The following is a 22,479-nucleotide window of genomic DNA, read 5'->3' as shown; positions in this document are numbered from 1 at the left end:
CAGGCTGCAGGCTGATGGCCTGGCTGAGCCCACAGGGCTGCCATCCTGCGGGAAGCCCAGGCTGGTCTCCACAGAGGCCCTTCCTCAGTGTACATTGGGGGTATTCCTGCCATCACCCCATTCCTGGATCCCCCCTCACTGCCGTCCACCAACTGTGGCCACTCTGTGAGCAGGGGTCAGGAGGCCTGAGTTTGGAGCCACCTGCTGCCCACCCCACTGGCCCCCACCACATTCCTAGCTCACTGTCCTGCTCCCATGCCCCAGACCTTCCTGGAGATGGACATCGAGTCCCAGCCCGAGTGTGCCTACGACCACCTGGAGGTGTACGACGGGCGTGACGCCAAGGCTCCGGTTCTGGGCCGCTTCTGTGGGAGCAAGAAGCCCGAGCCGGTGGTGGCCACGGGCAGCCGCATGTTCCTGCGCTTCTACTCCGACAACTCCGTCCAGCGGAAGGGCTTCCAGGCGGCCCATTCCACAGGTGAGGACACCTGCCCCCGGCCCGGGCAGCCGGCCCGAGCGCCAGCATGTGTTCTGGAGGCTTCTGCTGGTCCCGGTCTCAGAGGCAGGCCCGGCTCGGGTGGGCTTACAAAGAGCCTGTGAAGGCGCAGACAGACCGAGCCTGGGCCTGGCTGGGGAGACGGTGTGTGCTGAGGACTAGGCCAGGGGAGCAGAGAGGGAGCCTCCTGGGCGAGGAAGAGGAGGTCCTGGTTGGGGGCTGGGGAGGTGGCCCTTCGGAGGGCAGTGACGACAGGGGGTAGGGAATCAGGGTCGGGGAGGGAATCCCCAGATTTCCCAGTGCGAGGACACTGAACTTTGCCCCCAAATTCACTCTTCATTCATTCAATACCTGCTTACTAACACGTAACATGTATGAGGCAGCATTCTAAGTGCGGGTCACAAAACGTATGAAGCAGACGAACAGCTCAGCCCTCGAAGGGCTTCCTCTGTGTTCATTTGTTCGTTTATTTACCAACCATTTACCGAGCTCTGGTCATGAGCAAGAAGGCTATGGAACGATGGTTATGCCTCAGACCTGAGCCCTTCACCCCACTCACCCCCAGAAACTCGCAGTCCAGGAGAGAGACGGACTGCGCAGGTGATTACAGCAGGAGACAAAACATGATAAGGACCTCGCTCAGGGTGTGACTGGTGGGTCACAGGGGGGAGCCCAGCCCAGCCCAGGCCGCTCTGAGTGGGTACAGGTGCTAGCAGATCACTCAGCTTGTCCAGAGCAAGGATGTGTGAGGCCAGCAGTGAAGTGGGGGCATTGGCTGCAGAGAAAGCCTGGAGGCCAGTCGTGGGAGGCCTAGAACGTCCATCAGACCCAGGGCGTTGGATCGGGGCTTTGCAGGCTCCTTGTGGGTCTCCAGCCACCTGCTGGGGTCTCTCCAGAGCGGGTGTGTCACAGTCCCCCCTCAATACGTTCAACTCAGTCCCTGCCCCAGGTGCCCCCCCTCCCGTCCCCACCCCACAGGGAAGGGTGAGCACCAGGTGTCCTGGAGGCCAGAGGGCGTCCGGAGGAGGTAGCTGCCCGTGGCCCTGCCCTGCATGCTCTCTCCCCTCCCAGCACAGAAGTCGCAGGCTGGAGGCCCGGAACCCCATCTGGCCGTCAGAGGGCTTGGCCCACACTGTGTTTTTTAAAAACGTGAGCCAACATTTAAAAATCAGGAGTTTTCACATAAAATCTGGATGATCCTATTCTCTCTTAAGAATAGAATCTGGCAGCGCAGGGCCCACATTCTTCCATGACATCCATCAACTGGAGGACTGAGCCATGTCCCCTCTCAACAAGCATGCCCTCCACCACGCCTCTGCTCTGAGCCGCCCCACCCTGTGCACCCCCGGCCCCCATGCTCTGGGCCAAGTCCTGAGCCAGGCCCAAACCCAGCCCTCACTAGCCAGGCGGCCTCGCAGGGCCTGCAGCCGGCCTGGAGGCCTGCGTGGTGGGGTGCAGGCCGCCGCGGCCGAGCTCGGCGAGTGATGGCCCATCTTGTCCCCACAGAGTGCGGAGGCCAGGTGCGAGCCGAGGTGAAGTCCAAGGATCTGTACTCCCACGCCCAGTTTGGCGACAACAACTACCCCGGGGGCGTGGACTGCGAGTGGGTCATCGTGGCAGAGGAAGGCTACGGTGTGGAGCTCGTGTTCCAGACCTTCGAGGTGGAAGAGGAGACGGACTGTGGCTACGACTACATGGAGCTCTTTGATGGCTACGACAGCACAGCCCCCAGGCTGGGGCGCTACTGCGGCTCCGGGGTGAGGTCCCACTCTCGCCCCAGTCCAGTGGCCCGGTGCCAGCCCAGTGCCTCTGCAGGCATGGGGTGCCGGTATGGTGGGTGGCAGCATTTACTGGCGCTTGGCCAGGGCCCAGAGACCTGCTGGGTGGCTGATCACAGACAGAGGCCTGCCCTGCGCTGGGCCATCCCCACCCGGGACAACGGGTCCTTTTAGGGCAAAACAGAGGTTCCTGCAGCCTCTGGGATGGGCCTTGCCCTGACTCAAGCCTCCCCAGCACCCATTTGGTTGGGCCTCCAGCGTAGCTTGCGTCTGGGGAGGAGGAGGCCCCAACCCCATCCCTTGCTCCAGCCCAAGGCAGCTCACCAGGACTCAGAGGTGGGGGCCAGAGCCAGGGGCCAGCGCCTAAGCGAGCTGTGCTGACCAGCCGTTCTGGCTGAGCCACGAAAACACCCTCCTCTCTCGCATGGCCAGCTTCCCTTCTTGGTGAGAGGCCAGTGGTTCCCGAGCTGCTGCTGTCCAACCAGGCCCTGAGCACCACTTCTTGGCCTTTTAGAGGCGGTGGCAAGAGTGTGCTCGATAGGGTTTTAACTGAGGCCACAGGAAAACCACAAAGGTGGATCTATGTTCCTCCCAGTCAGAGCTTGTGGCTCCTTCTCTCTCTCTTTTTTTAATCTTGTCCTCCTTCAGAGAATGCTGTCTTTCTCTGCCCTTCCACACCCGCCCCCCCCCACACACACACAGACACACACATTTGCACATGCATTCACCTCATGCGCATACCCAGACTGTCCTCCCATCACCTCCTGGTCCCCGCCTCTCAGGGCCGTGCTCCAGGTCACCTGGGCGCCCCAGGAAGGGTGAACTTCCCAGAGCTGGAGCAGCTGCTGGACCCAACATTGTGGCGAGTCTCCTTTCCAGCAGAGCTTCAGCCTGTTGAATGGCAAGGGCTGGGCAGGGTGAGGGGTGGGGAGGTGGAGAGGGAAGCGGGGCACACAGTCCCCTTGCCTGCCCTGCTAGAGGCTCGGGAGTCCCCTGGCTGCCAAACTGGCACCCCTCATACACTTTGGCCTTTGTCACTTCCTTGATCTGGCACATTCGGGTGCCCTAGGTGGCTTCTTCCAGAAACTTCCACAGACAGAAACTAGCAGGTGGGGACCTGGGGAAGGAGCCCAATCCCATCAGGGCTTCCTGGCATGGTTGCCAGAAATGTCCCTAAGGTTCTAAGAAATGATCCTTCAGGGCAGGGCATCTGTGTGCTGATGCTTTACGGGTGGCTGTCACCCTGGGGGTCTGTACAGAGGTGAGGAGAGGCTGCAGGAGCCTGGGAAGGGGCATCACCTGGTGTTGACGATGGCCAGAAGTGGGGGAGGGGGCTGGGGGTTGGCCGAGCCAGGTCCAGGGAACCCAGCTGTCCAGTCTTCTCCAGGAGACGGCTGGGCAGCAAGAAGGCAGCCACTCAGAGAATCTGCTTCCTTTGCAGAACCCTCCACAGCCACCTGCTCATGTGGCCCCTCCCCCAGACCTTTTAGGCTTAGAGAGCAGATAGCCGTTGGTCCTGTTTGTACTTGCGGGAAGCAAGGTCCAGAAAGGTAGTGCGTTGCCAAAACTTCACAGCGAACTAGTTAGTAACAGAGCTGGGTTGAGAATAGACGTTTTACTCTGGACTTAAGACAAGTTCCTCTGCCCCCTGCTTTCTCCCCTCCCCCAGGCACCCCTTAAACGGCCACTAGAAGAGTCTCCTGCTCCAAGGGGTCGGGGGACCTGGTGGAAGTCGGAACCTGCCTTCCATAGAGCAGGGGGCCTTAGGGAGGGAAAACCGCAGCCCGGGCCCGTCCTCAGCCTCACACATCCCCTTCCTCCGTCAGCCCCCTGAGGAGGTGTACTCGGCGGGAGACTCTGTCCTGGTGAGGTTCCACTCCGATGACACCATCACCAAAAAAGGCTTCCACCTGCGCTACACCAGCACCAAGTTCCAGGACACACTGCACAGCAGGAAGTGACCGCTGCCCCCGTCACCTGGACCGGACAGTGGGAGCACCCGTCCCACCCCCCGATGGTCTGGATGCGCTGTCCTCAGGAGGCAGGGACTTGGACTCCTTCATGAGCCACTTCCCCAGATCCCTCCCCTGCTGGCCCTACCTGAGCAAGGGCCCAGGGCCGGGGAGCCAGAGCTTTTACTGAGACACTTGAAGTGGCCATTCCTCTGTGGGGGCCGGCCGGTGGGGGGAGGGTCTGTCAGCGGGACCCTCCTGCCTGTCCTGCCCACCTGCCCACCTCTGTGTGCTGGATTGTGTATAGCTGGTGCATATCTTCATTGTAATATCCGTGTCCCGGCCCTTCCTCGGCCTCACTTGGTTTTATTTTGAGCCTCCACTTCCCACTGTTTCCTGGGGCATGAGTTTCCGTACGCGTCCCACGGGAGCACAGTGGGGAGCGGAAGGGGAAGGGTGGGGAAGGAGACAGGCCTTCTCTCAGGCCCAGTGGCTGGTCGGCCACACCAGGGCATCCCAGCCAATAAACCGAAAGTGTTACAGCCAGTATCCTGTGCCAAATGCTGTCTGGGACATGGTGGGAGGGGGTGGGGGTGTCTCATTCCAGATGTGCAGGCTTGCTGGAGTGGCCCATAGCCAGGACATCTGGCCTCCCTGGCTGCCCTTCCTCCCTTCTATTTAGGACCCCTGCGGGTGTGATTTCACACTTGGGCACACACAAACACAGCCACCTCGCACACTTCAGCCTGCAGGCGGGCGCACCAAATGCACACACTGCACAGCCCTCCCACACAACGGGAGGGGTGGAACATTCTGTAAAAGGCTCTTTGGTGGAGAGGGAGGAGGTATGGAAAAGGGGAGAAGCGTGTGTTTGTCCATCCGGTGTCCATCTGGGTTTTCTGTCTCTGTGTCTAAGAAAGGGGTGTGTGGGCTGCGAGGGTGTCCAACCAGGGAGCCTCACCAGGAGCCAGAAAACTGGCATCAGCCAGAGCAGACCCGTTAACTAGAGCCTGCCACCCTGAAGGTCAGGCGTGGGTCCTCTTGTCATGGAGACAAGAGCCAGACGCTGAGCAAACATTCCAGCTCTGGCCCCCTCTCCCACAGCGACTCCAGGTTGTGTCTTGTCTGGCCTCCTCCTTCCTGCCATTGCCTCCCTCCCAGCCAGCCCAGAGGCGCAGACCTGTCTCCCTGAGGCCAGAGGGAGAGAAACCATATCCCTGCTCCTTCCCTTCAAAGGAGTCTGTCTCTCTGCCTTTTCTCTCCATGGATCTCAGGGGGAAAGAACCGAGGGAGAACCCAGGTTCTTACAGTGAGGCTGCCGCCCCCAGCTTCCGGGAAGATCGGCAGCCTGCTCCAGGCCCCAGGGCTCCCTGAGGGCCTTCAGTGGGGCTGTAGTTCTTTTACTGTCGCCAAACTCCTCCCTATAGCAGGGGCAGGTGTTGTGCCAGATAGAGGGACTATGCCCAGGAAGCGGGGACCCATGCCCAGGAAGCAGTATGGCATGGTGCACCCCACACTGGCCCTTTAAGCAGCAGTGGGAACCAGACCCATTGCTAGCATCTGATTGCATACAGTTCCCCCTCCCACGGTCAGGCTGCAGCCCTGTCCTCCAGCCCTGACCGCAGGTGGACAGGGCTGAGCAGAATGGAAAGCCTCCCAAACTGTTGGAGCTGCCTGGGCATCTCACCCAGACACTTTGCCAGCCAACTTGGCATCAGCTCCTCCACGGCCAAATTTGTAGTCAATGGTCACAGCTCCCTTCACCAGCTCTCCGGGTTCCTCTGACGCTCGGAGGACGCACTCCCAGGTCACAAGCCACAGGAACAGAGGGAACCGAGATCATAACTCCGTCTAGACTGTGGGACTCCAGCCCACAGAGTCCCTGGTTCTCCACCTCAAACAGGGCCTCTGAATAAACACCACAGCTGGGGCAGCTCAGGATCGCCCTCTGCAGCCACCCTGGGCACCAGTCCCAAGACCATCACCACCATAGATTCGGACCCTCAGGGGCTCAGGCTGGCAGGTTCTCCAGTCTTCCCTGGGCCCATCTTCAGAGGCTGCCACCAGGCAGTGGAGGGTGCCTAGGAGCTGCCTGCAGGCCACTGATACTCCACAACTTAATGTGTTCTCAGGGCCCAGCTCACCCTCCCCTTCTGGCTGCTTCGGGTTCTAAACTGGACCAGCTTCAGTGCAGCTGCCCATCCACTCAGACGGTCCCACGTGGGAGGAAGGCACCCTCGCTCTTCCAACTGTCTCCAAGCCCCCGAGGACCCTGGGTTTTCCTGGATCCTGAGTGCACGACCAGTGAGAGAGCGAGGATGGACCTGCCCCGGACTGTGCTCCCAACCCTGGTACCCAGGTTGAGATGACCGCATAGCCTGGAGCTTCCGACTCCTCCCTCTGGGAGCACCTCTCTGGCCCGAAAGGACAGGATGACAGCACGAGCCGGCAGTCAGCAGACCTGGCTCTGCCAGGCTTCGCCCTGTGACATTGGCCAGCTGCCCCTCTCTGGGCCTCTGCTCCCCCAGCCTGTTGCCTTTGCCCAGCAACCTTTCCTGCCACAGGCAAGGAGAAAACCCAGGGCCCAGGCTCCCAGCAGCCAGAGGACTGGGCCAGGCTCCTGAGGCCACTGGGATCCTCAGCAGCAGTGGGGGCTTGCAGGGCTAACTGTTGGCCCTGCACTGCCCCTCCCTCCTTTTTCTCTCTGATTCCGCCCCCACCCCCATCCCCACTCCCCTTCCCCCCAGCAAATTTGAATGCAAACACAAGCTCTACCATTTGGTGGCTTTGTGCCCCTGGGTGAGTCACTTCACCGCTCTGAACCTCGGGTTCTTTATCTAGGCCAATGATGGCGAGCCTTTTGAGCTCGGCATGTCAGCATTTTGAAAAACCCTAACTTAACTCTGGTGCCGTGTCACATATAGAAATTTTTTGATATTTGCAACCATAGTAAAACAAAGACTTATATTTTTGATATTTATTTTACATATTTAAATGCCATTTAACAAAGAAAAATCAACCAAAAAAATGAGTTCCTGTGTCACCTCTGACACACGTGTCATAGGTTCGCCATCACTGATCTGGACACATAGGATGATGACACCTCACAGGGTTTCAAGGAGGGAATGAGATAACCTTTGAAGACAGCCTGTAGATGGGCCTTCTTTTCCTTTCCTCTGCGGGACAATTTTCCGGTTCCTGGACCACTCCTTTCCTATGATAAAAGGAGACTTCTGGCACACAAGTTTCTGGTTGGGCATCAGGAGCGTAGCCCAGAACTACTGTCAGAAAAGACCATGCTTAACCCACAGCAAGGCGGGGCTCACAGAGCAGGGGACATATTTCTGGCTCGCCTTTCTGGGCACCTCCCAAGTCCCACCCTGTGCTTGACTGTCCCTACACGCAGGGCTGACTCTGGAGTCCTGGAAAAGGTTTGCTGCTCCGTTTTGCAACAATAGTAGTGCCCGACGGGGAGTGGGGCAGAGGGCAGCCAGATGTTTTCCCCAGAGAGCCATGCGGCCCCTCACCCAGCCTCCTGTTGACCAGCCCCCTTCTCCTGCTCCAGCCCCCTCCCAGCCCCACGTCCTCCCTGCCCCCATCCCAGGAACATCTGGTTCCAATCTCCTCCAGATGCTGTGGCCAAGCTGTTTTATGGCCAATCACCTCAGCTCAGCTTCCTGAAGGCCTCCCTCCACTTTGGGGAATGGTCCCTTCTTGTCCCTCTCCCTGGGACCCCAGCCACTTCTTTTCCCAACATGGATAAGAGACACATACTGAAGCCAGATGCAACTGTGAGGGTTCTCCGAGCAGGCACATCCCTTCCCACTATGTGTGTGGGGGCTGTACTCCATCCAGGATTCACAGAAAGATGCTGGCCCAGGAGGAAAGGAATGGGCAGGGAAGGAGATGTCTGGGAGTGTGTGTGTGTGTGTGTGTGTGTGTGTGTGTGTGTGTTGGGAGCGCTAGTGCATGTGGTTATGTGTATGTGTTGGCTGTGTCAGAGGTGCCCCTTGGGGGCCACCACCTCATTTTCCCTCCCTTCCTCCCCTGGAGCAGGGCTAGCTCAGGGCCCTTGCTGTATACAGAGGCAACTGCAGCCCAAGGTTGTCCCTCGCCTTTCAGCTCTCTGTGGCCAGCAAGGCTGTCTTCTAAATCAATCCAGCTCAAGGAGGGTGTGTGAGTGTGTGTGTGTGTGTGTGTGTGTGTGTGCTCCCGTGCAGGCCTCTGTGCAGACTTCACCAGATGCCCTGGCCCAGCATGGTCTGATGGCACCTCTAGCAGCGCAGGGCAGGCGTGGCGGAGAGCAGCTATCTGGCGAGAGGGAGGAGGAGCGGCTCTCTGGAGGAAGCCTGCCCATGTGCTCCCCAGCCCCGCCCACCCTGCCTCAGGTGGCCACCTGCACTCCCACTAAAAGGACACTGGGACCAACCTCTCCTCCTAAGAAACCCAGGAGGAGTCACAAAAGGAAGACTGAAGCCTGAGCCTCGCCTCTGGAGGACCCTGAAAACCCCTAGGCTCCCGGCAGGAGGTAGGGGCTCCTGCTCAGAGGTGAAAGGCTAAACCCTGGTGCTCACTCCTGTCCTGGGAATTCCGAACTCCACCTGCTTGCTGCCCAAGCCCTTTAAAGAAGCCTCCTGGGCATTTTCGACTCCACAGCCCCCCCTGGTGTTTTCAGGAATTAGGACGGCCTTGGTCCGCCAGAGGAGATCCTTGCCAGGGCCACTGTGTCTGAGCCCGCCCTGCTTGTGTCTTACCATCTCAGGTGACCCTGGCACACAATAGGGGACACAGGGCAGTGACATGAGAAGATGCCAGCTTCTGATTCGATCCTGGCCACTGTCATCGACTGACTGTAAGACATGGGCAAGCCTTTTAACTTCCTTGTGCCTCAGTTTCTTCATCTGTTAAATGTGAATACGGCACAGAGCCACTGTGAAGACTAAACGAGCTGATGTAGGAAAGCACCTGGCGAGATGCCTGACACATAGTAGGACCTCAGGAAGTGGTCTTTGCCCTCCTTCCTAGCCTTAGGCGGTTCGGTGACACATGCTCATTGGCCCTGAGCCCGGCAGTGTCAGGGAGGTGACTCTGATTTTTCTGGAGCTTTTCCACTCCAGCAGAGGATCATTTTAATAAGCCCATAATAATAGACACAGAGGTGACTCAGATCTGCCAAAGAGGAGCCCTGCTGGGGAGGGGACAGGGCTGGGGGGTGGGGGCTGGAATTCAGTGGCATTTGGGTCTGACGCTGCAGTGGGAAGGGCTCCAAATGGGGGACCTGGGCACCTTGGTTAGGCCTCCAGATTGGTACAGATTCTCTCCTAAGAGGCCTCAGTTTCCCCTTCTGCAACATGCAGGGCAACTCCGCATGACCTCCAAAGTCCCTCCGAGCAGTAGATGTGGCTCTGTTTCCGGAGCCCCGCATCCCGCAGCAAGATTTGGAGCACTCTTGCAGACAATTCCCGGCGGCCTGTCCTTGGGGGCAAGCCCACGTGAGCTCCTCCATGACGGTATGACTTGCCTACCCGCACTCCCAGAGTCCAAGGAGAGGTGGGGCTCTCAGGCCATGGTGGCTTGTTTATTGGTACACATCGCAAGCACAGCACAGGCAGGCGTGCCCCAGCTCAGGGCAGACACGGGGCCAAGGGAGGGCAGCGGGCCACTGCACAGGGATGCTGCCAGCAGAGGGGGAGAGGGCCTGAGGGCCATGTCCTCTCCTACTCCATGCATCTCCCAGGCCCCCAGACCTGATCCATGCCACAGAGACAGCTGACCACACCACTCCCTGTGGCTACAGAAGAGGCGACCAGCTGTCCCACCTGCCCCTCACTGAGACATGGCCTTGTTGGCCTGCGGCCCCTTCTGTCCTTCATCACAGAAATCGGGTTGTCACTGTGGAGGCTGTTCTCCTCCACCTGACATCACCCCCATCATCCCCAAACAGCTAGCTGCCTCCATCAATACCTCCCCTCCTCACCCACCTGGTCTTCTTGTCTCAGGGGGTCTACCCTCACCACCGTGGTGACCCGTACAAAAGTAGGAAAACAGGTAAAAATGCTGTTAGGTCCAGGAAAGTCTTCAACAGGAGCTCCCCAGGGAAGGGACTCTCCAACAATAGGCTAAAGGGGGAGTGCAGACAGTGCCAGTGGGTCGGGGCGACAGGCAGGTGGCAGGGAAACCACAGTCCAGATCACACACAGAGAGCTAGCAAGTTCACAGTCAGGCGGGTGCCGGGCTCTGTGGGCAAGCCCTCGGGTCTACTTCCACACCAGGCCCCTCAGGACAAGAGGAGACCCACTCCCAGCTCAGAAAAGGGTCCCTCTGGGTCTCAGGGGTCTCTTCCCCCCTCCTCGACCCCAGTAGCTGCCATTCCAGACCCCAGTGCTTGGGGCAAGGGAGAAGGTCCTCTAGGATCTATGCTATCTCCAGAACAAAGGACAAATTCCAACAGCCTGGATGCCCCAAAGCCAAGAGAAAAAAGAGGGCCCCTTTCTAGAGCGCAGGTGCGGGGGACAGCTCTCCCCATGCAGGTGCCGACTGGCAGGAAGACATGGGTGTGCAGGTGACTATTTATAGAGGGAAGGCCAGGTCTGGAGTAGGAAGTCCCCAGGCCCAGCTGAGCAGGGAGGGGCACCCTCTGGTGGTCCTGAGTGGGGTGGGTGTGGCTAAGGAAGGGCACCCCACAGCTCTGTGTCCCCTCGGGAGGCAGGCAAGCTACATTTGGGCTTTGGCCTAGAGAGGCTTTCCCCAAAAGAGCCCAGAGGCGGCAAGTCTCCATGAGATGGAGGCCTGTAATGAAGCGAGAAATAGCAGGATGGGGACATCAGAGGGAAGAGGAAGTTTCCAGGAACCCAGCCCCTGCCCCCACCAACCTACTGAAGCCAAGAGCCTGTTCAAGTCTACCAGGCATGGGTGGGCCACGCTTACCAGGGGGACCACCCTCTGTTACCTCTAATGCCAAGAGGAGGGGGAGGGGAGCTGACAGTGCGGAGAGGGTAAGGGGGCAGGAGAGAGAAAGCCAGCTCCCTGAACTTACGTCACCCACCACTACCCGCCTGTCATTTCTCCCTAGCCCCCCAGCTCTCCCGGAGTCCCTAGCGGCCCACACTGATGTTGCAGGTCTTGCAGCTGGGGTCTTTCTTGGCGTCAGCAGTGGACAAGCTCATGAGCTGGTGGCCGCTGATCTCCCCCAGGGTGCCCAGCGACAGGTCGACGGGCTCAGTGTAGATGATCTCCAGGATGAGGTCCTGGGCGTGGCGGAAGACCAGCTCCCCATCCTCCACGCTGCAGGTCAGGAACTTGTTGCTGGCAATGTCCAGAAGGGGCAGGCGGTCTCGGCAGAAGCGGTCCCCCAGGGAGCCCTTGGGGGCCAGCACCAGGATGGCGTAGTGGTAGGCTGTGTACATACAGTAGAAGTCCGCAAAGTAGAGGTTGGTGCTGGGGTTGAAAAGGCGCTGGGCAGGGATCTGGAAGCGCCAGCGGCCGTAGGGGGAGTCCTGTGGGGGCTGGCCTGTGTTGAACTCCGTATTGCAGCTGAAGAAGACGCCGTGGAGCATGCCGCTGGTTGGGGAGCCGTGGCTGCCGCTGTTGTCCTTCAGGTAGGTCTGCAGCATGTTCCCGCAGTGGGTCCTACCCATTCCAGGGACAGTGCCAAAGGGAAGAGAAAATGCCACTGGTTAGCTGGGCTGAGGCTTGGCTGCTGTGTGTGGTAAGAAGGGAGCCAGCCCCGTTCCCAGATCTCCCACCAGCCACCGCCTCCACCCATCACAAATAGAACGTTCCAGAATGCGAGAGCGGGGAGGAGATGGGCCGATCCAGCCCACTCTTTCACAGAGGAGAGGCCTGGACCTGCTGTTCCCCGCATAAAGCCCGTTGCTGGAGCTTGAGGGAAAAGCAAGGCCATCACAATCTGGTCTTTCTGGCTCCACCTCTTGCCACCCCTACCCACAGGTGACAACCTCCAGCCACAGGGGAACGCCACCCCAGCTCTTTCCTGCCTCTGCATTTGCAGTGCTCTGCCCTCTGCTTGGACTTCCCTTCCCACTTTTTCCACCTGGCCTGGCAAACACTTATTCATCCTTCAAGGCCCAGCATCGGTATCCCTTTCTCTCTAAAACCTTCCAGGAACATCAGGCACTTGCACTCAACAAAATTTTGATTGTCTCCTATGTGCAGGACACTGAGTTTCACTCAGTAATCACACACGCTGATCATATTCCATCTGTCCGCACTGTCCCACAACAGACAGTGTTTCGGGGGGATTCTGCCTTTAGTCCTCTATATTCTGGCACACACGGTGCTCTCTGTCTCTTGCCCGCTTTCTGATAGAGAAACCCAAACAGGGCCAGTGCCCTAACCACTCACCTCACTGCCTCTCTTCTTTAGTGCAAACACCAGAGGCCCTCCAGGCCCCCACAGCCCTGGGGTAGGGTCAGAGTGACACCATGATAAAGACAGACAATACTGGTGGTGGCTTGTCCTGGCCCAGCCTCAGGACATGGACTTGGAGCAGTGTCAGTAGTCATGGGGGGATGGGCAGCCGCTGGTCCAGCCTCACTCTTGCTTGGTCCTGGCTGTCCTAAGTGACTAGTGAATTGCTGGCCCTCTGGGTCTCAGGCTCCCCATGTGTTGGCTGAAGGTGTTAGATGACATCATCGGTTGGATCAAGAATTTTAAATGTGGCCGAAACCGGTTTGGCTCAGTGGATGGAGCCTCGGCCTGCGGACTGGGGGGTCCCAGGTTCGATTCCGGTCAAGGGCATGTACCTGGGTTGCGGGCACATCCCCAGTAGGAGATGTGCAGGAGGCAGCTGATCAATGGTTTCTCTCTCATCGATGTTTCTAGCTCTCTATCTCTCTCCCTTCCTCTCTATAAAAAATCAATAAAATATATTTAAAAAAAAAAAAGAATTTTAAATGTGGAACCTCTCTCTTTTTCCCCAAAGGGAATTATACATAGGCTGGCGTAGGCAGTAAAATTGACGCTGCTCAGGTTGAATGATAGGTGTGAGGTCCACCTTGCAGTTCCTCAATGACCCCTTAGCACCACCCTCAGGGCTGCCTGGGACACACCCTGGAACCTCCAGGCTCCCCAGCAGACAGTGTGAAGAGCACAACACTTCATACTGGGAATCCGCTCACACTCTGTGCCGCCCCCCCCCCCTCACCACCTCCCCTTCAGACCCAGGGCCTGAATTGGAGAGATACCTGCCTTTCACAGGACAGGAACTGCCTCAAAGGAGGATCCCACCTGGGTCATCACTCGCCCAGGCCTGTTTTCACAGGTGCCCCAGGCAGCTCTATCCTGAGTGCTCTCTGCTTTCCTGGAGCTCAATCCCAAGCCACCAGCCCCCCCCCCCGCCCCCCCCCCCCCCCCCCCCCCCCGCAGTCAGCCTGTGGTGGAAGGGCATGGCGACTCTGTGCAGAAGATCTGGCAGGTGACAAGTTGAGGTCTCATCAAACAGCCTGGGCGGCTGAGCAGAGCTGGGGGCGGGAGGAGGGACCGGAGGGCCTGCAGGGCTGCACACACCTGGCATGCTGGAAGTACTCCTTGTGGTGGTTGCGGTAGAAGACAGAGAAGCGCAGCATGCGGCCTGCGATCTGCTCCGCCTTCTCCTGCAGCTGCGCCAGGTGCTCCTTGGCATAATCTGCAAGAGTGCAGATGGGTGAGCGGCCGCCAGGCAGGGTCACAGCCCCTCCCCCTCCCTCACCCACAATGTGAATGCCAACCCATCTCTGTGCGCAGAGCAGCAGGGGACACCAAACGTTCACAGCATCTTGGACCACGTGGGCATGGGCCAGCGGGAGGCTGTCTGTCCTCATCACCTCTGCACCCTCAGTGCCAGAGGCTCAGGACTCTGCTCAGACAAGGGCGGGCCTGTTATACAATACAGCCCCGGGGCTGTCATCCCAGGCCATCCTAGGCCTCCTGTGAAAGGACCAGCAGGCAGATGAGGGACTGAGAGGGCGAGGGTTTGAGGGCCTTTAGGGAGAGCCCTCAAACCCAGCAGGTCAGACGCTGCCCACACCACTCACGGGGAAGCGAGTTGTCATTACAGGGGAGAGTCCTGGAGAGCCTGCCGAGACCTGAGGTGAGTGTTTAGGTGGACCAGGTCTGGGGCAAGGACTCTACTTCGTATCACGAGAAAAGCAGAAAATCATGGAAACAAGATAGTGTTTCCATGAGCCTGGCTTTTTGCTTGTTCATGCATGAAACTGGACCCTCCCCCGGGCCAGGGCCAGGGCCCAGAGCCCAGAGCCCAGAGCCCAGAGGCCCCAGCAGAGGGCTGCTAGCCTCGACAGCGCCTTTGTGCAAATTAGAAAAGGTGCCCTTTCCTCCTTGCTGATGCAGCTCTGGCCAGGGTGCTGGGTTTGGCAAGAGAAATATGGACTGGACTGCCGCCACCCCCAGCTCCCCTGTTTGAATTAAATTCCCACCACACGTGGAGTTCTGGGGTAAACTAAGAGGCTTTCCCCACGGCGAGAGGGAGCACCTTCAGAGAGTGGGGTGTGCAGCTGAGCTCAGAGAAAGCACCACTCAAAAGAGAACAGCAGCTCAAGGACACAGCAAAGGGCACAGACCTTGGCAGAGGGTGGAGCCAGCCGCCTCGGAGGCCCAGGGCTAAAACTGTCCCCTGCCCCTTCCTTGTGACAGAGGGAGATCTGGGGCAGTTCTCACCATGGACACCAAAAGAATAGAATACTGCGGGGACAGAACCTGGGTCATCAGTGACCAAGTACACTTGAGCCTGGTTTTTTGCTTGTTCATGCTGGAATTTCCAAGCTAAGTTCTGCTATGAGAGTTTGTGGGACTGCTGAATAAGGATCATTTTCTCAGGCTAAGTGGAGGCTCAAGACGAGCAAAATGTGATTGGTCCACGAAGCATCCAGCGACCAGTGATTGCTAAAACGCGGTCTAGCCACACAATGTGATATTATTCCATCCAGTTTGGCTCAGTGAATGGAGCGTCAGCCTGCAGACTCAAGGGACCCGGGTTCGATTCCAGTCAAGGGCATGTACCTTGGTTGCGGGCACATTCCCAGTGGGGGGTGTGCAGAAGGCAGCTGATGGATGTTTCTCTCTCATCGATGTTTCTAATTCTCTATCCCTCTCCCTTCCTCTCTGTAAAAAAATCAATAAAATATATTTTTTTTTAAAAAAAGGAAGGAAATTCTGACACATGCTACAACACAGATGAATCTTGAGGTCATGATGTTAAGTGCATAAGCCAGTCACAGAGGGACAAATACTATGTGATTACCCTCACAAGAGTGGTCAAATTTAGAGAGACAGAGAGTGGAATGGTGGTTGCCAGGGGCTGCAGTGAGGGGGGAGTGGGAGGTGTTGTTCCGTGGGTATAGAGTTCCAGTAGGGGAAGATGAAATGTTTTGGAGATTAGTTACATACCAACATGAATGTACTTAATACCACTGAACTGTACACTTAAAATGGTTAAGATAGCAACTTTTATGTTATGTGTATTTTACAATTCAGAAAAACATGCTTGCCCCAAGCCAGAAAAGTGACTCCTTCCCTCTATAGAAATGACGTCATCACCATGATTAGTAGTGCTCACATCTGCCTCCTGCATCATAGGCTTTGGGGGTGGGGGTGGAGGGGCAGGGGCAGGTCTCATCTACCTGTGTTTCCCTGAAGGCCTAAGCCTGGTGCTGGTGTACAGCAGGTGGTCACAGTATCTGCTATGTTAAGACGAAACCCCTTTGCCCAGCCAGTGCAGCTTAATGGTTAAGCGTCAACCTCTGAACCAGGAGGTCACGGTTAGATTCCAGTCAGGGCACATGTCGGGTTTTGAGCCCAATTTCCAATAGGGGGCATGTAGGAGGCAACCAATCAGTGATTCTCTGTCATCGTTGACATTTCTCTCTCTCTCTCCCTTTCCCTTCTTTTCTGAAATTAATATCTACATATATATATAGAGAGAGAAATATAGGTATACCAGTAGATATAGATGTAGACATAGATATAGATACAGATATATAAAAGATTTTTTTAAAAAGACGAAGCCCCCCTCCTGACCATAACTAAACCGGATGCACAAAAGCACAGACCGGCAGGGCCTCACCTCCGGTGCAGAACTCGACTGTCTCGCTCCAGCCGGACACCAGGTACTCCCCGTCGCTCTGCTTCACTGCAGTCTGCACCGCCACGCTGTACTCTGTGCGGGGGCTCAGGAACCAGTGGCCTCTCACCGTCATGGGCAGGGGCACAGCCTTGGCCACAAGCTTTGTGGGGACATCCTGAGACACAGGGTGCAGACCGAGAGCCAAGAGTCAAATTGGGGGTCATGCCCAGCCTTGGCATTCCCTCAGACCTCCCCCGGCCCCGTGCCTCCTGGAGAGGGCCAGCGTCTCAGTGATTCGATGCCGGGTGTCCTGGCCACCAGGCTCTGCAGGAGCAAGCAGTGGCCATTGGGAAGACCACACAGACACTCCGCAGCCTCCACCATCCTTAACTGCCTGATGCCCCTTCTCCTGGGAACTGAGGAGAAAGGCCACGGGTGGACGCCCACAAAGTTGAGGAGACCTCCCTTTTCGAGGGAGACTTCGAGAGCTCTGCACACTGCAGTGCCGTTTCCACGGCAACGGCCAATGCTGAGAAGCCAGGGAGGAAGGGAAAATATGCCTTATTCTTTTGGGAGGAGGTTAAGGGGGTGGTGTTGAACATTCACGTCACCGTGGCAACTGGCCTGCCAAAAGACACCCAGATCGGGGGAGCCAGTTCCAAAGAGAGAGGGTGAGTAACCCACATGATGCTGTCGTCGTGGGAACCAGCTTCTTCCCACCTCACTCTATCCCTGCCTTTCCCCCAGCTTAGAAGATGGGAGCCTTCCTCCCACCCACCTCCACACCAGCTTTAACCCAGGAAAAGGATGCCCCAGCCAACAGGGGATTCTCTCACATGCATTTTCTAAACCCAGCAAACAGGCCAGAGGCCGGGGCAGAGAGGATCACAGGGGCCTGAAGGACCCTGCAAAGGGCCTCACCCCTGCCCACAGCCCATGTTACCCACTCAGTCCACAAGGCACCCGCAGGTGTGATGTCGTGGCCCGCCTGGGTTTTCCTGCCCTAATCACGATGCCGATAACGGTATTCACTGTGTGCTGGGCCCCGAGCCAAACGGCACACAAACATTACCTCACAGATGCCTCTCACAAGCCTACAGGGGCTGCCATGATTATTACTCCCCTTTTGCCAGCAAAGGAACTCAGGCTCAGAGAGGTTAACTAACTTTACCAAGATCACACAGTAAGAAGAGCCTGGGTTGGAATCAGGCCTCTCCAGCTCCCCACTGTCCACTCCAGGCGTGCGTCATCCTGCCGCCCTTCAGAGCAGGTGTGAGGAAGACGTGCTCACCCGGTGCTTGAATTTGTTGGAGTTCTTATTCTCCTTCTTGTTGAGGTCGATGAAATAATGGGTGACCCTCTCCAGGTCACTGTTCTCCATGGCCCAGGAGATGCGGAAGGAGTCACAGGTGATGTTATTGACTTCGATGCTGTGGGGAGTGGACAGCAGCTCCATGCTCCCTTTTGGTTCGGCTCCTGTGGGGACTGAGAGGAGAGGAAGCATCAGCACCCCCCGCCCCACCATGCAGTCTTGGGGAATGTCTCCTCCCAATATTCCTTTCCAGGCGGGACCTGGAGGAGCCGTTATTTGCACCTGCCCCATCGAATCGGATGGAAAGGTTGCACAGGGCAGACTGGAGGGTAGGAATGAAGGTGGGATGGGCGTCCCCCGGGCTCTTGGCTCTCCTAAGAGGGGTCTGCAGAGCAGACGGCACCTGACAGGTGGCAGAGGCAGTGGGAACGCGGAGAACGCCAGGCGGGACAGATTGTCAGCAGATGGAGCCGAGGAGGGGGCCCTCAGCCAGCAGGCATGAAAGGAGAAAGGGGTGGGGGTGGAGGGAACAGTGTGAGGCACAGGAGAGACAGGAAGCACCCACCAAGGACATGGGTGTGAGGGTGCAGGCAGGAGGAGGACACTAGCAGCCAAGAGGCCAAGGGTGCAGGGCTCTAGGGGGTCAGAACCCCTCCTCTCAGTGGGGGGGCACTCAGCAGGGGTCACCACCACACAGGGCTGGGAGTGCAAGTGCACGTGTTTCCACTGGTGGCGGGGGGAGTACAAGCTACAGACCTTCCCCCACCCGTAACTTTTCCACTATCGTCCTTTCCCTTTCACTCTTTTCCCACTGCTGTATATTCTTTCCTCTGGCACTTGATTCTCTTAAGTAATTAGTTTTACTTTTGAGGCCTGTGGCAGGCTAAGTGCTGCTAATCTCACAACAGCATCTCATGAAAGCTCCCAATAGGTAGGCATTATTATTACACCCATTTTCAAGATGAGGTAGCTGAAGTTGGGGGTACTAAGATGCCAAAGGTCACACAGTTAGAAAATGATTCAAACTCAGGTTTGTCTGACTCTGGAGCACTCTACCCTTTACCATTACGTGGAATTTGTGTTCCCGTGTGTGTGTGTGTGTGTGACATGACATGTGTGGCATATGTATGCACAGGTGCACATAATTTTACCAATATTTAGTTTTCCTTCTCTGTCCTTTTCTTTCAAGCAATGGCATTTTCTCCCCCCCCCCACCTCCGCCCTCCTTCCCCCTGCACTTCTTCCCCTGGCTGCTCTCCCAGGTGGGAAGGACCACCACTCTCTCTGTGCTTAGCCAGGAGGCGCTGACTCTGGCCCTGACTTTGGCCTGGCTCGCTGGAGCCCTGCGAGGTGGGGTGGGGAGGGGAGAGGGGAGGGAAGGGGCCGTCTCTGGGATAGGAGCCTGAGTGTAGGCCGGGCTTTCTCCTGGGACATCTGCTCAGTACCCAGTCGAGCTCATGCTTCCCGGTTCTTCCTCAAGCCCAGTCCCAGCACAGCTCAGATTTCTGGAGTGTCATCTCCTTTCTCCTCCTTCTCTTCACCCAGGCGCTAGGGTAAGGGTACCTTGTGCCTTCGAAAGCAGGTACTTCTATTTATAGCTTCCAGAAGATTCAACCCACACTTTCCTGTCAACGAAGCCGGCTCTGGAGCCTGGCACCTCTAAATTAACCTGTGGGCTGCCTGGGTGGCAGGCACAGGGCAAAGGATCTGGGTGATGGCCCTTACCTGTCCCAGGGTGTTCCCTGAGTCCTTGTTACATCTTAGCTTTCCACCCTAAAGTGTATGCCTGCCTGCTGTGCAGTTCAGCCAAATGCCAGTGGGCCTCGTGAATCTCATGATAGATAAGCATGGGGGTGCTACCAGGCCCCCCACAAAATAAAACAGATCGGGATAGGGTGTCTGGAAACAACTAGACAAGAAACCAGTTTGTAATTTCTGGAGACAGTTGTGAAGTGGTGAGGAGATGCCATCCTCTGAGGTCCCAGTGATGAGCTCCCCAGCAAGACAGGCATGTGCCCCCACATACACACACACACTCACACACACACACACTCACACATGCACCCACACACACCAACACAGACATATGCCCACCCCAGGGAGGGCCTTGGTGGCTGTCTCCCACCCACATGGGATGCAGTACACGCCTACCCGGTGGGGGGCACCTGCCGCTGCCTCAGTCCTCCTCAGTCTCCCAGAGACAGGACAGCGGCTTGGTGCTGAGGTGGCCAGGACGTGGGTCAGCCTTCCCCATCGACATTCTAGGAGAGTCAGACGACTCCCACGCGAGACTGGGAGAGCGGCCATGAGTGACACTGGGAGATCAGGAAAGCCAGGGTGGGCCAAAGGTGGGCATGAACCCAGTTCTCCAAGCCCAGATGACCGCGGAAGGGCAGGGTGTGAGAGACAGGTTGAGACAACACCTGAGAAACACCCACACTCCTGTGTGAATCCACCCTGAGACAAGCATTCACACACCCACAGGCAGGCAGGCGCGCGCATTCGAGCGCACATACACACACACACACACACACACACACACACGCACGCACACATGCACACACATACGCACACACCAAGTATGCCCACAGACAGGCTGCACACACCTCCTCAGACATTCTCACTCCCACCCACTCCCCTACGCACCCAAGGACCTTCTGCCACTCTCCACATTCTAAGACTGCCCAGCAACTTCCCCTCCACTAGCTGTCACCTCCATACAGACCCTCACATGCTTAAGTCCACAGGCTCACACACACACATATGTATGCACACCTTCTCACAAAGCCGCAATTTAGCGGGGGAACCATAGGCACCAACATACATGCATGGCACTGACACAGGAGGCATGCAACCCATATGCCTGCTGACACCCATGTATTTTTATTTGCACACACGTCAACCTCTGCCCATATTCTGGTATTCGCCCTCAAGTCTTCTCAAGGCTCAAAGACACAGACTTTGAAAATATGTTTGTTTCTGGCCACACTCTGACAAAGCCGAGCCTTCATATGCCAACAGGTTTGCCTACCTACGCAGCTCTGCCCACAGACAGGGGCTTAGCCCACACTCTCCACCTACCTACCCCCTTCTGCTTCAAGTCGCACCTCCCACATAGAAACCCTCCGTCAACATGTACTCCTACACACATATCCACCCACAAATATACTGCTTCGCACTGTCCCTACTGACATGTATTCACAGGCTACTCAGATAAGTGATCCCCGCACACATGTGCTTCACGTGTACAAGAAACGTATGTTCCTAGACATGCCATGCAGCAGTTAAAACCCACACATGAACATAAGTGCATGCGGACAGAACTATCTGCGCAGGCAAACCTCCAGCCTCCTCCCAAGCATGGTGCACACACTGCTATGGTACCTTTTGCCCATGCTCATTCAGAAAAGCACTACAGGCCACCCCACTGTCCCTGTTGGCATCGCTGACTGCAGCAGAATGGTCACGGGGTGACTAACTGTGGTGCCCTGGGGACAGGATCCAGCTGTTAACCCCTTGGCCAAGGGCCTGGGGGAAAGGGGACAAGGTCGTTGGCCCTGGCAATCCAGGCGGGCACTGCAAGCAGTGGCAGGACCCTCGTGCCCCCAGCTCCTAGCCCCTGGCGACCCAGGTCCCTCTCGGGATTGACAGCAGAGGGAGGGCACTCACCTGGCTCCACCAGGCTCTGCAGAGGGAGACCTGGAAGGGAGGGAAGGGAGAGAGCTCTGTGTGGATGGGCTCCCCAGGCAGAGGGGCAGCAGCCTGGATGCCCGGGTCACAGGCAGCAGCACTCGCCGGCTCCTCTTGCTCCTTTCACGGCGGCGAGGAGGCTTCTTCCATGCCCCACAGGCGGTCCCTGCTGCTCCGCAGCGCGCTGCTGCCCCGGGAGAGGCGATGTTCCCAGCCGAGCGCAAGGAGAGGCAAAAGCAAAGCGATGTGGAGGAGAGAGAGGCAGAGAAGACGAGAAGGAACGGGAGAGCCAGACCCAATCTGGCTCCACCAATGGGATCAGTGGCTGCCCAGCGTCAGGTGACAATAAGCAAGCTCGGTCCCTGCTCTCCCGGGCTGGTGGGAGGGGGAAAGGGCAGAAGGTCTGGAAGGGAGCAACGCGGATGTCTTCCGAGACAGCGGCGGTGGCTGCCCCCTTCCCCGTTTTCCCAGGACACGTGCCTTGGCAGAAGTCCCTCCAACACACCTCTCCTTGGAAATCTCTCAGTTGAATGCGGCCCCCAAACTTTAGGATGCTGGGGGAGGGTGGGGCTGAGCCCAAGGGCTCGGGAGCCTGAAGCAAAGATTCTGATTGGGGGAGGGGGTGGCTGTGAAGGGGCAGGATTCCGATGGGGTTTGGGAGCCCGTCCGTGTGTGGGATGGGTACGGTGGGGAGGCAGCGGTGTCGGTCTTAGTCTGGTTTCTTTCCTCTGGGCCTTTGGCTAATCCACAGCTCCATTTTCTTACCAACTCTATCAAGAGCTATCTTACCGAAGCCCAAGAGAATCCTGGTGGTCTAGGGAAAGTCTGACTGCTTACGCAGAGAGAGACAAGAGAGAGAAGTGTGGGGCTGAGAAGGGTGTGCAGAAGCAAGAAAGTGGGGATGGGAGGGACCCACAGAGCTTGGAGTGCTCGGATTCTAGCCAACTATCTGGGCTCAGAGGAGCCAAGCCCTGAGCACAGTGGCCAGAGAGAATACTTACTGTCTACTGATAAGGATCCGCAGAAAATGCAGACCCTGTGGATGCCGCTGTGAAGAACCCGCAAGGAAATTTGAACCAAGCAACCAGCAGTGAGTACGTGCAGTGTGGAGAAGCATGGCCTTTGCAGACAGACAGATACGGTTAAAATTCTTGCTCTATTTAATAGAG

The 22,479-nt window shown here is 57.3% G+C and overlaps 2 protein-coding genes across 5 annotated transcripts in view; one reads left to right on the top strand and one right to left on the bottom strand.

The window, feature by feature from the left end:
* The window catches only part of BMP1 (bone morphogenetic protein 1), a 40,842-nt gene extending 36,074 nt beyond the window's left edge, over window positions 1-4,768 (top strand). For all 4 annotated transcript variants that reach the window (XM_081091362.1, XM_081091361.1, XM_081091360.1 and 1 more), the window contains 3 exons: window positions 265-478; window positions 2,003-2,253; window positions 4,101-4,768. In XM_081091362.1, coding sequence (XP_080947488.1) covers window positions 265-478; window positions 2,003-2,253; window positions 4,101-4,235 — 600 coding nt within the window. In that variant the 3' untranslated portion in view covers window positions 4,236-4,768. The remainder of the gene's footprint in view (window positions 1-264; window positions 479-2,002; window positions 2,254-4,100) is intronic.
* Window positions 4,769-9,783: 5,015 nt separating this feature from the next.
* On the bottom strand, window positions 9,784-21,771 carry PHYHIP (phytanoyl-CoA 2-hydroxylase interacting protein). The gene is made up of 5 exons (XM_081091120.1): window positions 21,290-21,771; window positions 17,600-17,793; window positions 16,309-16,483; window positions 13,755-13,872; window positions 9,784-11,855 (listed from the first exon to the last, which is right to left on the bottom strand). Exons 2-5 carry the CDS (start codon window positions 17,762-17,764, stop codon window positions 11,321-11,323), a joined length of 993 nt encoding a protein of 330 aa, XP_080947246.1. The 5' UTR covers window positions 17,765-17,793; window positions 21,290-21,771; the 3' UTR covers window positions 9,784-11,320.
* Window positions 21,772-22,479: the final 708 nt, after the last annotated feature.

Source organism: Myotis nattereri, assembly GCF_964212035.1.
Source record: "Myotis nattereri genome assembly, chromosome: 5".
Taxonomy (NCBI): Eukaryota; Metazoa; Chordata; class Mammalia; order Chiroptera; family Vespertilionidae; genus Myotis; species Myotis nattereri.
This window is presented reverse-complemented; position numbering and strand designations above follow the sequence as displayed.

What these genes read in the sequence shown, in the direction of transcription:
- PHYHIP (XM_081091120.1), bottom strand. Translation starts at nt 17,764, where the DNA reads ATGGAGCTGCTGTCCACTCCCCACAGCATCGAAGTCAATAACATCACC. An exon ending in CCAACAAATTCAAGCACCGG is followed by an intron (nt 16,484 to 17,599) that starts GTGAGCACGTCT and finishes CCTGTGTCTCAG; the next exon opens with GATGTCCCCACAAAGCTTGT. An exon ending in GAGTACTTCCAGCATGCCAG is followed by an intron (nt 11,856 to 13,754) that starts GTGTGTGCAGCC and finishes TGGAATGGGTAG; the next exon opens with GACCCACTGCGGGAACATGC.